At 41.0% G+C, this 13742-nt stretch overlaps 1 protein-coding gene across 2 annotated transcripts in view; it reads left to right on the top strand.

Annotated features, from left to right (window-relative positions):
- Nucleotides 1-13742, top strand: part of LOC138064250 (A disintegrin and metalloproteinase with thrombospondin motifs 12-like) — a 164770-nt gene that overhangs the window by 106753 nt on the left and 44275 nt on the right. For both annotated transcript variants that reach the window (XM_068925954.1, XM_068925955.1), the window contains exons 9-12: nucleotides 789-933; nucleotides 4474-4566; nucleotides 4769-4914; nucleotides 5778-5947. In XM_068925954.1, the coding sequence (XP_068782055.1) occupies nucleotides 789-933; nucleotides 4474-4566; nucleotides 4769-4914; nucleotides 5778-5947 (554 nt within the window). The remainder of the gene's footprint in view (nucleotides 1-788; nucleotides 934-4473; nucleotides 4567-4768; nucleotides 4915-5777; nucleotides 5948-13742) is intronic.

Here is a 13742-nt window from a genome sequence, read left to right on the forward strand (position 1 = left end):
AAGTTTCTAAAAGTGAACTGCAGTCTTGTCATGTTAGCTTAGGTTTGGTGCAACCTGCAGCTTCTTGTAGTTACCAGGAAGAAAGAAACCTTTCTGTCAAGGACTTGGATGGGGCGTCAAAGACATTCCCTTTGTTGGCCACAATAATACGTACTTGATTTCAGTGACTTGTCCGAATTCATGTTCTTATCAAAAGCAGTGCTATGATATAACTTTGGCCAGAGGCTGCAGGACGCTTTGAAGTCGCTCTGCAAACCATAATGACTTCATGATATTTCCAATTTGGCAGGATAGATTTTGCCTCCATAAAAACTGCCTGCCAGGTGGAGAGCTGTTAGAAGAACTTCATCCATCGGGTATAGGAGGAGGGGATAGCAGCTGAGAGCTGCTCAGCATCAGGGCCATCAGCACTTACAAGAGCCACATATGTTCCTTTGCTTTTGCAGACTTCAGTGGTCCCTCTTCAAAGTGTGGAATTTGGACACTGGTCTAATTGTTACTGATACCTGGGCTACTCCTGAGCAGGCAGTTTGTTGTGGATTTTCAAGTATTTTGCTATTCTCTAAGGTTCCATGAACTATGAGAAATGAGTACTGTTTGTTAGCGGCACTTCAGCATAGCTTAGCTGGAATCTGGAAGCATTATTACCAAAGGCCATATCAAAAATTATCACCAACAATTGATCGATTATTGAAAGTTATTACTATCAATTATGGAAAGTCAGTATAAAAAAGGTGTCAAAAAGGTGTGGTTGTGTTTTTTTTTAATTTGCAATTTTCATCTTTTAGCCGAGGGTGGGGATTCTGTTTGGATGATGTACCTCAAAAAAAAGTTCTGAGGTCTCCAGTCATTGCTCCTGGAGTGATTTATGATGTACATCACCAGTGCCAGCTTCAGTATGGTTCCAATGCTACTTTCTGTGAAGATGTGGATGTAAGTGCTGTATGTTTTTCTTCATTGCGCTAATGAGAGCTTAAGCCTCTTGAACAGTGTGGAAGTGCAGTTGTGAACCTCAGCTGCTAAGTACAAATGCACCATGTCCAGAGTCTAATAGACTAGACGTGCAGTGCGAACATATCCTAACAGCGTGTTTTGATTTCAGTCGGGAGATCCTGGAAGCGAGATGTTGCACTATTTGCCTCATATATTCCTTGTCCTTTAGGGGATTTGGCCTCATACCCGTTGTTAGATCCTTGCCCTTCAGTAGTGAAGTAATTTTGGTGTTATCTTAAGTATGTTATCAACAGAGATTAAGTCCCATCTTCCAAAATGAGACACACTTTAATATTATAGCTCTCAACTGACCAATGATTTCATTAGGAACAAATCTTCAGTTCCAGGAAGAGTTGTCTGGAAAAAAAACCCAGGGCTTTGCTCTTTTCCTATGCAACCTGATTTTTCGCACTTTCGATGGTCTAACTAATGAAAAGAAATTTCAGTCTTTGTACCTCAAAGAATCTTTATGTGAATTGAATATAGATAAATAATCGTAAGAATCTTTATATAGATTAAATATATCTAAATATAGATTTATATAGATATCTTTATATCCAACCTCAGATAACATAAGATTTTTATGTGGCAGTGGGTAATGTAGATAATCTAGTCTAATATTGGTTCCCTAGGGTTCATCTTCGCAGCACAGCAAGACAGTGCTGTGCAGAGATGCATGGGAACAGTATAGTCACATCAGCACATCAGTCACCATCAGCACAGCTCCCTACAAGACCCAGGAAGCGCTGTAGAGTAAAAAGTTAAATTAGCTAAGGTGTAGTGCTATGCTATTGTAGCTGTACCTACCTTGTTTAGAGCTATTTAGCTCTGCAGCGTTATTCTACGTGGAAGAACACTTCAGAAACTGTGCTTTCAAACGCTGATCTAAATAAGAGATCACTAAGTTTTACTGACTCTTGGGCAACACTATTCAGCAAATGCTGCAAGGCAGCATCCCTATTTGTTCTCCCTGTTAGATAGGACCGTGGCAGTAGTAGTGCCTTGTGGTTATCTGCGATGCTGGAGCGTGTTTTAGGCAAGGTATTGGGTACAGCTGTGGACTGGGGACTGCAGATCTTGATTGTTTATTCCGTTGTGATAGTTATGTGTATCCTTATCTACCCTCTTATTAGAGGAATTATTTATGACTAATCTCCTCAGCTGTAAGGGTTAGCAATGTTGAACTGCACCTACTGAATCTGAAGCATGTATTGAAAGATTGCTTTCATTACCTGCTGTTCCATTTTTCTCAGATGCTGTAATTTGTCTGTTGGTACAGATAGAAAATTAAAGTGTAATTTTGCAATATTGGTTTGTTCCATCTCTCCTTGAGCGTGAACCTAGTAGGCCTTTACATTCAGCATCTCCTGATTAACCAACTTTACAGCTGGATAAACGTCAGTAAATTAATTGGTATCATTTTATTTTAGTCTTTTACTGCGAGGCCTGTGTTTTGCAGGTAACTGCACTGGCAGTGAATTGTGCTTAGTCTGCCTGGCGTATTGGACAATTAGTATAGTCATTTTGTCTAAGAAGTCTGACTGTTCTTTGCCTCGTCACTATTTACCTAACGCTCTCTGACTGACTAAGCTACATTTGTTGTATAACTTTTAATGTTTTAATTACATACGTGTTTTAATGTTGCATGTATGGTTGAATTTTACCCACAGGTTCTTTTTGAGAGAGGAATCTGCATTTAGCTGAAGATGCCCAAGGGTTCAGTGATTACATTGAACAAAGATAGAGATTTCGAATTCGTATGGTGATTTTCACAAACCATTTAGGTAGTTAGTCCTCTAAGCACCATGCACATAAATACTGTCCTCCTAATAAGGAGCAAAGCAAAATTTGGAGGATAAATATTCCAAATGGTGGATGGATCCGTAGCTCCCTACCAGCTATAGGATTTCAGAATCCTCATCTCAGTTGCCCTTTCCTTATCTCCAAAAGGTTCACTCGGTTCAGTAGGACTGGGATTATTTACAGTGGTCTCTTTCTAAGGCACAGATCCTGATCTCACAGGTTGGGTGTATACTGTATTGGTGATGATAAAATCACTTGCCTTGCAGTGACTCCATGTTAGTCATGAATTCCTGATTATTACTTCCAGAAAGTATGCAGTAAATAAAGCTTTTTCTTGCACTACTGTTATTCCAGTATTCTTAAATATGAAGAAAAGCCCTGGTGCATGGGGATTAGAATGGGAAAAAAAGCTAATGAGTTTAAAGCTAATGAGTTTACTCCATAAACAGTTGGTTTTGGAATCCAAGTGTTTCCACAGCGTAAACATGTAACTGCCAGTGGAAAGCTGCATTCAGTTTAAATCCACATTGTGGTGCTCAACTGTGCCTTTCTCTGGGCATTTGAAACACAGTGGAGGACGCAATTCATGCCCTAAAAAGCACAAGCGTATGTTGTACACAATAGCTAAAAATAAGCATGAAGTTCCCCATGAAAGCAAATTCATCAGTAAGAACGTTTGGGTAGCTCTGCCTTTACATCCTGACAATGGTGGCTCCACAGAGAGTCGCTAAGTAGTGCTGCTCTTGAACTATAAATAGGGACCTGCAAAACAACCTCTGACATGTATACGTCACCAGAAAGCAGCTAAACGAGCGGAGATGCAAAGCTCCAGACACCGTGTTCCGACTTGAAGCGCAGGGTACCTGAGGTGGCACACTCTGTGCCAGAGCCTAGCTGTTTTAAATAGAAGTAGGCCAGAAACCAGCAGCCAAATTTTGGATTTCAAACTCGGCCGAATGTTGCTGCTAGCTTATTGGGGCTGGATTTTCACAAGTGCCAAGTTTGTGTAGGCTATGCCAGCCTTCATCACCCAGAGCCACTGCTCTTCTTAGGCTACTAGGCTTTTTTTCTTCTACCAGCTATTCTGGACAGCTTCTTTTTAGATCATTCCCTCCTGTGTCTGCTGGGCTGATTTTTTGAGAGAGCTGTGTTTTGATCTCTTTCTCATCATCCGATTTTGGGAGTTGAAGGGCATTAACCTGGTTGTCATACTTGGAGACATGGCATTGGTTTTGCTTACCAGCTCGTAACAATGCAAAATTGAGCATTGTGCTCATTAGTAGTCATCAAATGAAAATAATACAGACTCCATCTGCCTTCACTATAAACAGTAGTGCCCAGACTTTGTAAAGTCATTTTTCCTGTGTGTAGCTGGGAGCTGAGCAGCCAATGAGGGGAACATTTAAACTTGCAAGTATGGTTCAGTTAATCCACTTGATTCAAAGTACTTACCGTTTTGTATTTATTAAATAGTCCCTAGTTGTACACTAATGAGCAGTACCTGAATTTGAACCCTTGAAGGGTCCTAACTTGTGGAAAACTCTAAACATCCATCTCTGGAAATATAGCCCTTATAAATCTTTGTAAATAGATGTACAAAACCATGGGTGACTTCTGAAAATGTTGGCCTTAGGCATTCAGCTCTGCTTGGGATTGCTGCAGTTTTTTCTTTTCCAGAATCTTTGCCAAACGCTCTGGTGCTCAGTGAAAGGCTCCTGCCGCTCCAAACTGGATGCTGCCGCGGATGGCACTCGATGTGGAGAAAACAAGGTGACTGTGAGCTTCCATGCTATGAAGGGGCAGCGGGAGAACCGTGAATAGTTCTGCGGTTGTTAAGGATAAAAGAGGGAGCGTCCTGTGACATCTGCATTTAAAGCTCCACTTCAATGAACTCCCCTGAAGGTTAAAATTTGCAGTAACAGTTTCGTGTGATGCTAATCTTGAGCTGTTTGCCCTTTCTCTTCTCTCTAAGTGGTGCTTCTCTGGTGAGTGCATTACAGTGGGCAAGACTCCAGAGGCAGTTCATGGTGGATGGGGTGTTTGGTCGTCCTGGTCCCATTGCACAAGGACGTGTGGGGCAGGAGTTCAGAGTGCAGAGCGACCGTGCAATAACCCGGAGTAAGTTGAGTGTACAATCTTTCCATGCCTTTTATTCAAGATCTTTGAGATACTGAAGAGACTGGAGGGACTTTTTTATGATACAGCTTTATCAGCAGGTGCTAGAGCAAGACAGTTATTGAACACCTCTTCTCCCTAGTTAAACGCATCTGTGTGAAATTCACATGGCTCAATTTTTATAATCTTCGTCGTCTTCATTATCTTCCATGGAGCTTATTTCTACGTACAGTGGAAAAATCCTGATATTTGGCCAGCAAGATTTGTGTAAATACTAGAAATGTTGCTTTAATAATACTATCTTGAAATAATACAGTGTCCTTGAATGCTGGGTGGAAATAATGGCTAGTGGTATGTTCCTGAGGGGAATCAAGGAACCATCTTTCATAGTTTATTCGAAACATCAGTTTTGTTTGGAGCTTCAGATACAGGGGTCGATAGGTACAAAAAAGGGCAGAATTGTCTGATATATACCTGAGCACAAAAGGTCTATATATCACATTTTCAAAAATCACTACGTGGATGCTTAACAGTTGAAATTATTTGACTCCTCTGTCAGGACTGTCAAATGTTCTGTTTTTTGTTTTTTGTTTTGTTTTGTTTTTTTGGAGTTCTTCGGTAAGGTAGTTTGTCATTGCCAGGCAATGTGCCAAGCAGCTCTGTGAGATGCGAGGTGCTCCATACCTGGAGCACCATGTTTGGATACCTGGACATGTGAAGAGTGTCTCTACCTTGTCAAGGATTCAGATTCACCTTATTAAGCCGTTGGAAAGACGTTGTCTAATTGATACTAATGGAAAATGCAAAAGTTAAAACTATATTTTACTGAGAATCTCACATCCGCGATCTCAATGTTTCCTTTCTAGACCCCAGTTCGGAGGAGACTACTGCACTGGAGAAAGGAAACGCTATCGCGTGTGTAACATTAGCCCCTGTCACAAGAACATGCCAACCTTTCGTCAGATGCAGTGCAGTGAGTTTGATACGGTTCCGTACCAGAATGAATTCTACCACTGGATTCCAGTTTATAACACAGGTACAAAGCTATGAATTCTTGAGTATCTTGTCTTAGAAGTCAGATTTACAGACCTATGGGAAAGCTCTATGAGGAAGACAAGTCACTGAGTTACAAGTCTTTAATTAACTAGAGAGAAAATCAGATGGGATCGTACTCTCATGTGCCTGATGCGTATACGTGAAGACACTGGCTTTGCGTTACACATTGATGTTTTCAGAAAGCTCTAGTAATAGTTGCTATGAGTTTAACTGGTCCATCACCTGCCAGGATATTATGCTAGTAAAAGCTAGTGACGGCCCATCTATGCTAATTGGTCTGGATAGACCTGAACTGCCATTCCCGGTATCACCCCCAGAACGAGAAGTGCAGTATTGTGGTGCGGAGCTGTGCACCTGCGCCTGAAGGCATCGCTACACCTAATAAGCGGGGCTCTTCAGCTGCACAAATGTGGCTTTACTACTTCCGAACTCAGACCCGCCCGGTAAGCGTGCCTAGCACGATGCTGGGTAAATAATACCTCACCAGGCTCTGTAAAGTACTCCCCTTTTATTGTAGAGACAGGACTGATATGTCTGCCTTATAACTTGACTTGTAACATCTAGTTACTAAATACAGGGGTAATAGTTATTACCATGAAGCTTAATTCATGGTGAATGCATAAATGTGAGGAGTGGATTGTCCAGTAGAAGCTATAGATATAATTTTTTTAAGAAAATATAAACCAGTTAGGGAAGTGAAGCTCAAGATTCCGCTTTCAATTTCATTTGCCAGTAGTATTTTTCAGCATATTTATTGCATTTTCATAGTTATTGACCTCACTAAATAGGTCTCCTAAATTCCTGCTACTGCCTCAGTGCCTTATAATAAACACACCATTGAAGATAGCCCTGGAGCATACAGCATTCCAGGAGAATTTCTGATCAAAGAAAATCTGATCAAAGACTCTTTCAGAAGGCCATTCAGTAAAACAAACCATGGTAAATGCTTTTAAAAAAAAAAAAAAAAAGCCTACGGCTTAATCCAAAGCCAAACTCATAGATTATTTTCTGCAGTCCCCTGTCACTGAAATGGGGCTTCCACTCCTTTCTGTTACTCGTATGAGTACTTCTGCTGGGTACAGGCTTGATTCAGTTAGTGTCCTCTCCAGGGCAGTGCTAACAGAGCTGGTGTGTGCATTTGTTATTGAAGGTCCGCTTTTAAAAAGCGCTATAGCTCATGAATCAAATGCTTCCAGCAGACTGAAAGACAGGCCTGTGATGATGTCTTTACCATATTTCCAGCAGACCTGGTTATAGCTTTACTGACCAAAACAGTTGCATTAAAAATGCTCATTTGTTGAGCTTGAAATATTTCACTTGGAACATCCTGGGTTTGGTGACCTTTTGCCAAATCCTTCAAATACCACACAGTTATTTCTTCTGTGACTTAAAAAAAAACTTTTCATCTCTTCTTACCTGTTTTCTTAGCAGCCAGGATTTCAGTCCGGAGTTACCTTGCTCCCTCAGGATCTGTGAGGTCTGTAGCATTTGCAACTTTATTCTTATGTTCCATTAAGAATATCTGAAGTGTTTTCTTGCTGCGAAACTCTAACTTAGAAGCCTGGCGCAGACAGGCAGGCTCTCCTGGGAGCAGTCATCTGGGCAGAGGCTTGACGAGGTCCTGTGCTTAATCCTCCCTCTGCCGGCATCACTGTATGGGTGTTTATGAGGGTGGGTGGCTATCGTGGGCTCCGGCTTCCAGCTTTGTCCAGACGTGGCATTAGCTACTGCACTGAGCTACAACTGGCAGTTTTCCAGCCATCTCAGATTCCGGTTTTCTTTCACCTTCCAGTCAGTTGCTAAAGAGATCTGAGGGAAATGAAATTCTGTCTTCTCTTTTTCTGCTTACAAATGGCGCAGGGAGTTCTGATGGAACAACGTGACAGAGAGCAGAAGTACTTAAAGGTAGCTAGGAAAGTAAAACTTGGAGAAAGCTACAGCTATAAGCCAGGAATAGCAGGAGTATTCAAGAAACACCACGCGTTTTATGTGAGAGAGAAGGAGCTTCCTCAACCCTCCAATGTTCTGCAGCAACGAGTCTGTGTTTCCACCTCTGTGTTACCTCTGGGCAGAATAACTTCAAGCAGGCTCACAGGACAGTGCTCTCGCTGTGCGATAAAGCAGTTGAGTCTTTCTTGTTTGTCTTGAGCAAACCAAGATGTTAAACAAAAGCAAAGCAACAGCCGCTTGTAAATCCCACATGGAAAAAAGCTGACACTACAGGGCTCTGGAGACTGAGTCAGCACGTCCACCGTATGTCCACCAACCTTCGTCAGTGTATATCAGCTTGCCTTGCTTCACCTCGCGTAACTAATGCCATCCAATTTCAAAGACTTTTCAGAGTACTCTGTTACTATGTTAACTAGCTGCCAAGATGGGTTTTGGCTTATGTTTTATTAGCAGGCATCTTCAAACCTCCCCTACTGCGCATGTGATATAGGTGAAAAGAAAATATCCTGAGGCTTTCCCAAACCCTGACTGCACATAATAGTTTTGTGTGGAAGTCCTTAGTCAAGGAGTTGAAACTCTGAGCTAGAAGCTTTCCAGGTGCTGCTAATCTTTTCAGTGTTCCTTCATCCTTCTGGAAAAATAGTAAATGGTAAAAGAAACCTAGATGATCACAATTCTCTCTCCTGGCTTTAATTTCATAGCTTCCATAAGCCAGTTCTAATGATTGACACATAATTAAAGACTGTCATAATGTCCTTTTCTGCTGTGTAAATTGTACGTTCATAGGAGGACAAAGACTCTCCTTTAAAGAGTTTATGATCTAATATAAGGTGAAATGCAAGAAGTAGCTCTAACAACCAACCAAGAAGGAGAGCAGTGAATGATATCTCACTGTTACCTAGGCTAACTACCTTTCAGGTTCCAAATCTGTTGAGTTATTTCCTTCCTATTTCAAATCCTTGTTTCCCTCCTGTTCCCCGTTCTTGAGGAACTTGCACAGCCTGCTGATGCCTCCTTACCTGCCGTGGAATTGCTCTAGAGCATAGAAACCGCTGGACTCGAGCTGGAGTCTTCTGAGTATCCCTGGGAGTCTCAGCAGAAAGGAGACTTTCAGGTTTAAGGGTAGTTTAAAGCAGCCAGCCATTCTGGTGAGTGCATTTTCTGAGTGCTTTTTTTTTTTCTTTTTTCTTTTTTCTTTTTTCTTTTTTTTTTTCTTTTAAACTTAATCCCCTACTTTGACGCTTTGGTTGGACACTGGTGCTGATCTACTGCTTTGTCATCAGGCAGACCCCACACCTACTTAATTTATTTCATGCCTTGTGGCAGGTAACGTTTGTCTGAATCTGATACCTTCTCAGAACTTAATGTCCATGTAGTCAGCGTGAGCCTTACTTCCAAGCAAAGGGCAGTAATCATATAAATACCTTTTTTTCCCTCAGTCACTGCCAGGATTACCTATGCATTCATCTCATATACTTGGGGATAGGGGTTGTGTAACTGAAATGTTGTAGCTTTCGTATTTCTTCTGAAATGTATCTGTGTATCAAGTAAGATCTATAATGATACAGCTGCAAGGTCTGAGCTAAAAGCACAAGGTAACGTTTCTGCTACCACTACTTTGAAATTAAACTTTATGTTAAAGTTCCAAGTTTGGTTAATGTGATAAAGTAGCTTTCTCTCAGCTTCTTTTTTTTTTTCCTTTTTGTCTGTGTTTGGTAGTTGTCTCTTCTGATTTTCTTTGTTCCGAATTTCTTCAATTCGGAGTTCTCCCAAATGCGCAGAGGTGAGGGCTTCAAGAAAATAGGCTCACCTCTTTTATTCCTTGTGTAATAGAGGAAAAAATACCAAGGCCTTATCTCCTCCAGGCATACACATTAGTCACATCCTTCTCAGTCAGGTTAAGGTGGATCCTTCCTGCGTGCAAACTCATGGGATTCAGCTGTGAAGGAAGAAATTTAAAGTCTGTATTTCTGCTCTGGGAAGGGAGTGTGTCCCTTTCTGGGACATGTTGTTCTGTTTGCACTTGCTGAATCGGAAGTCTGTCGTAATATACTCAGGAAAAAAAAATCACATACCTTTTAACATTAGGCACTTTACTCAACTTTGCTTGCTTGTTTTCTTGATCCCATTCTGATCCCACGTAAATCATTGGGTGTTTATGGGCGCTCTGTTGCTGGGTATCCCATTACATCTGTATGGGGTTTTTTTTTGTTTTTTTTTCTCCTGTGTATCAAAGGATTGATCTGGTCCCTGTTCAGATCAGCAGTGTAATCTTGGTGCAGGATGAAGGCAGGATACATAAATGGAGGATGTAACTTTTCTGGTACGCTGAATGTTGGTGGCACTTCAGCTAAAGTCTTATGTCCAGCTATGGGCAATGCACTGCAAGAAGGATGAAGACAAATAGGAGGAAGTTTGAAGAAGAATGACATAAAAGATAAATGATTTAAAAAACATATGTTATAAGAAAGGCTGAAAAAAGCAGGTTTTGTCCTAGAAAAGAGAAGATTAAGTGAGTTAAAGGCCAGATACTGTAAGTGCATTTCTAAGGGTATATTGCATGCATATCCCTAAGCTGGTAGAGGTGCAGGTTAGTAAGTTATAGGCAAAATGGTACAGGGGGCCTTTAGGTTACAAATTAGGAATTCTTTATTGATGTATCCATAGTTAAACAGTAGAGCAGGTAATCTAGGGAGTTTGAGTTATCGTTGTTGATTTAAAGACAAGCTAGGTAGGGATAGACTAAGTGTACTTGATGCTACTCTTTTGTGGAGGGATGAACTAAAACTCTGTAGGCTTTACCCAGGCTGAAATCAAGCTCTGTTTAAACTAGAATTCAAAGGGCTTTTTTTTTTTTTTTTTTTCCTCTCTCTGAGCAAGGATTGTGGGAATCTGGCCCTTACTGAGTGCTTACGGATTGGACCTAGTATTTCATGTGTATGCTGAGTTGCAAGAATTTCTGTAAATTTTGATCTAAAAATAACTAAGATGGCAACGTCTTTAATAAAGTCTCATCGTGAATTAATTGAATTTGCTGAAGCAACAAAAACTAAAACAGAAACGCTAATGTTCATACTGATCCCAATTTAGTCTTTTTGGTTTTTCAGAAGTGAAATAAGATTGCGAAAATCTGAATTCAGTGCCAGTCTTTGCCTTGGAGTTTTCCCGTCGTTTCAGGCAGTGTACTTATTCTCCTCATATGTCAGTTCTCTCTCTGAAAAAAGGGGATAAAAGAACTTTCTACATCTGTATATGTCTCATGTTTAAAAATGTTAAACTTTTGGAGGACAGTGACCAATTTTTATTTATAGTCCAAGAGTAATGGAGCCCTGATCTTTGGTCAGGTCCCTGGATTCTTCTGTCAGAAATAGTAATAGATAAATAAACAATTTTAGAAAATGAGTGGCTAATACGCTTGGATAATTTCCTCAGTGGTGCCTTAATCAGTTTTCTGTGCAGATGAAATACCAAAATAGCTTTAGGAATGATGACAAGAGTATAAAATACTGGATATGATTGAGTCTCTGGGGAGGGAGCAGAAATGCTCTCATTTTCAGTTGGGTTCAGCAGAAAACTGATAGGAAGAAAACTAAAAGAAGATCCCTGGTGAGAGGTTAGGATCTCTATTTAGGCCAGTTTCTACAATTAGGAAAAACGGGAAAGCTTTAAGGTCTAGAAAGCCCTTCTTTGAATCATGAGGCCTTACTGGTCTGAAAGTTTGCTTGTTATTTATTTTTATCTTATCAGTTGGCGTAGTGTGGGAGATTATCTTTCCCTGCAAACTTTTGCTGAGTTATATGTGTCGACCATCATTGTCATGACAGGAATGTGTCAGCAGACAGCACTGCCTGTTTTTTCTTGCTCAGTGATTTCTCAAATGAAATTGGATTTCATCTTGCTTTTTTTATGTCAACACACAGGTAGGGAAGAAGGTGCCGATATCAAACTGCTGCTGGACGTATTTCATTATGAACTACGTGAAAGCTGAAATGGCGTTGTGCAAAGTCTGTGTCAGGCAGAGCAGGAAACAGGCTAGCAGCAGTTCTGGGTTTCTCCTTTCCGTTGTGCTTTGTGTTGAAAAACAGTGCAGTGAGAGGGTAAACAAGGCGGAACAAAATAGAGAGCGCTAAAGTCGTGAAATTAGCCACATGGCCAGAAAACATTTCTCCAGATAAAAGTGAAATAAATTTTATCTCTTATCATGACAGTTCTTACCAAAACAACTGATGGATGTAATGCCTGGCAGTCTTCACAGAGTAGCTCAGGACTGATAAGGATTGCCAATTTTATGTTCTTGCTTCGAAGTCTTTTGTAACTCCACCTTTGTCACTATTCTTGAACATGACCGACATCACCTTGAATTCCACTGGTTTCATAACTTCAATCCATACACGTCCTCAGCCTCTAACGCTTCTACTGCCCTTTGCAAAGGTGGAAAGCGCTCCTCTGCCTTTATTTGAGAAGCCACAAGTGCTTCATTATTTTCAGTTTCTCATTACCTCTGCCCACAAGAGGGAAAACATAACCCCCTTGCCCCTCTTAAGGTTTAGGATTTCCTGGAGCGTCCCTTTTTTTAATGTTCTTTTAGATTCCAATCCTGCAAAAATAGTGCTTGTGTGAAGGAGGTTATTAATATTAAAACTTAGGCTGTGTAGGATTCAGTCATTGAGTTGCAAGCATTTGGGGCAGGAGCTGCTGTGACTTTAGTGCACTGTATGCTGCTGTACATCTGATGGCGCTCTACAAACCAAAGCAACAAAACTGAATTTCCTCCTTCAAAGGCAGAAGCCCTTTTATGCTAATGCAGAGGAAAAAAAAAAAGAGTTAAAAAAATGAGTTTCTCATTACTAGAAATGCCTCCAATTTTAAATGCAGTTCTTCTTATGACAGAAGAGAAACAAAGGAGAAAAGGGAGGAAGAAAGAGAGAGAAATTCATTAGTCGGGACACAGAAGATTTACAGTAGTTCTCCATCCTGCTGAGACCAACGGAGGGGCGTTTGTTGGCTCAGTCAGGCACAGGGTGAAATTATCACTCAGCAGAGGCACCTCTGCAGCACACTGGAAGATTTTGTTAAAATAGCTTAATGAGAGTGCCTTGAAGACCTCCTGACTGGCTCCTTGTGGTCAAATCTGGAGCAGATTTAAGCCCTGCTTCAGCAAAGCATTTCAGCTGGCTGAGCATAAATTAATTGCTCCAGCAACTGGCTAAACTGATATCTTGGAACAGACCAGAAAGCTAAGACAGCTCCTCAGCTATCATCAGTCGTGTCTATGACACTGACTGATTTTTCTTTCAATTAGATAGCTCTGGCTTTGCTGGAGAGCCTCTAGAGGAATGGCATAAGGTCATAGATTATGTTTTTGTTTGCTTTGAGCCTGGTTTCAGTTCTAACGCTGCCTTCAATTTATACAACTTATTTTTCAAACTTGGGCCCTTTGACCCTCCTAAGCCTGAATTTTGAAGCTTCCTGTTCCCTAAGGCCAGCATTTGTGGGGCAGGGCAGGTTTGTGCATCACCTGCCTTGTCATGCATGGGCTAGACTAAGAGTGGTCCATTGTAGAGAACTTTGCCAGTGCTTGTGCAGCACTTTTCCCTTCCCTCGTGCTTCCATGCTGTTACCCAAGAACAGCTTAGATCTCTCAGACACACTAACATCATCTCCCATTTCATAAATTGCCAAGCAGGGGAAAAAAAAAAAAAACTACCATGCCTGAAGTGTTTGAAATAAATTGTTAAGTGCCAGCAAGTAGCTGAAAATTAGCAGTTATGTGACTCTCTACTGACAGACAGGAGATCAGAAGCAACTGCTTCACTGCTCACCAA

The sequence above is a fragment of the Struthio camelus genome, chromosome W (genome assembly GCF_040807025.1).
Source record: "Struthio camelus isolate bStrCam1 chromosome W, bStrCam1.hap1, whole genome shotgun sequence".
NCBI classification, from domain to species: domain Eukaryota; kingdom Metazoa; phylum Chordata; class Aves; order Struthioniformes; family Struthionidae; genus Struthio; species Struthio camelus.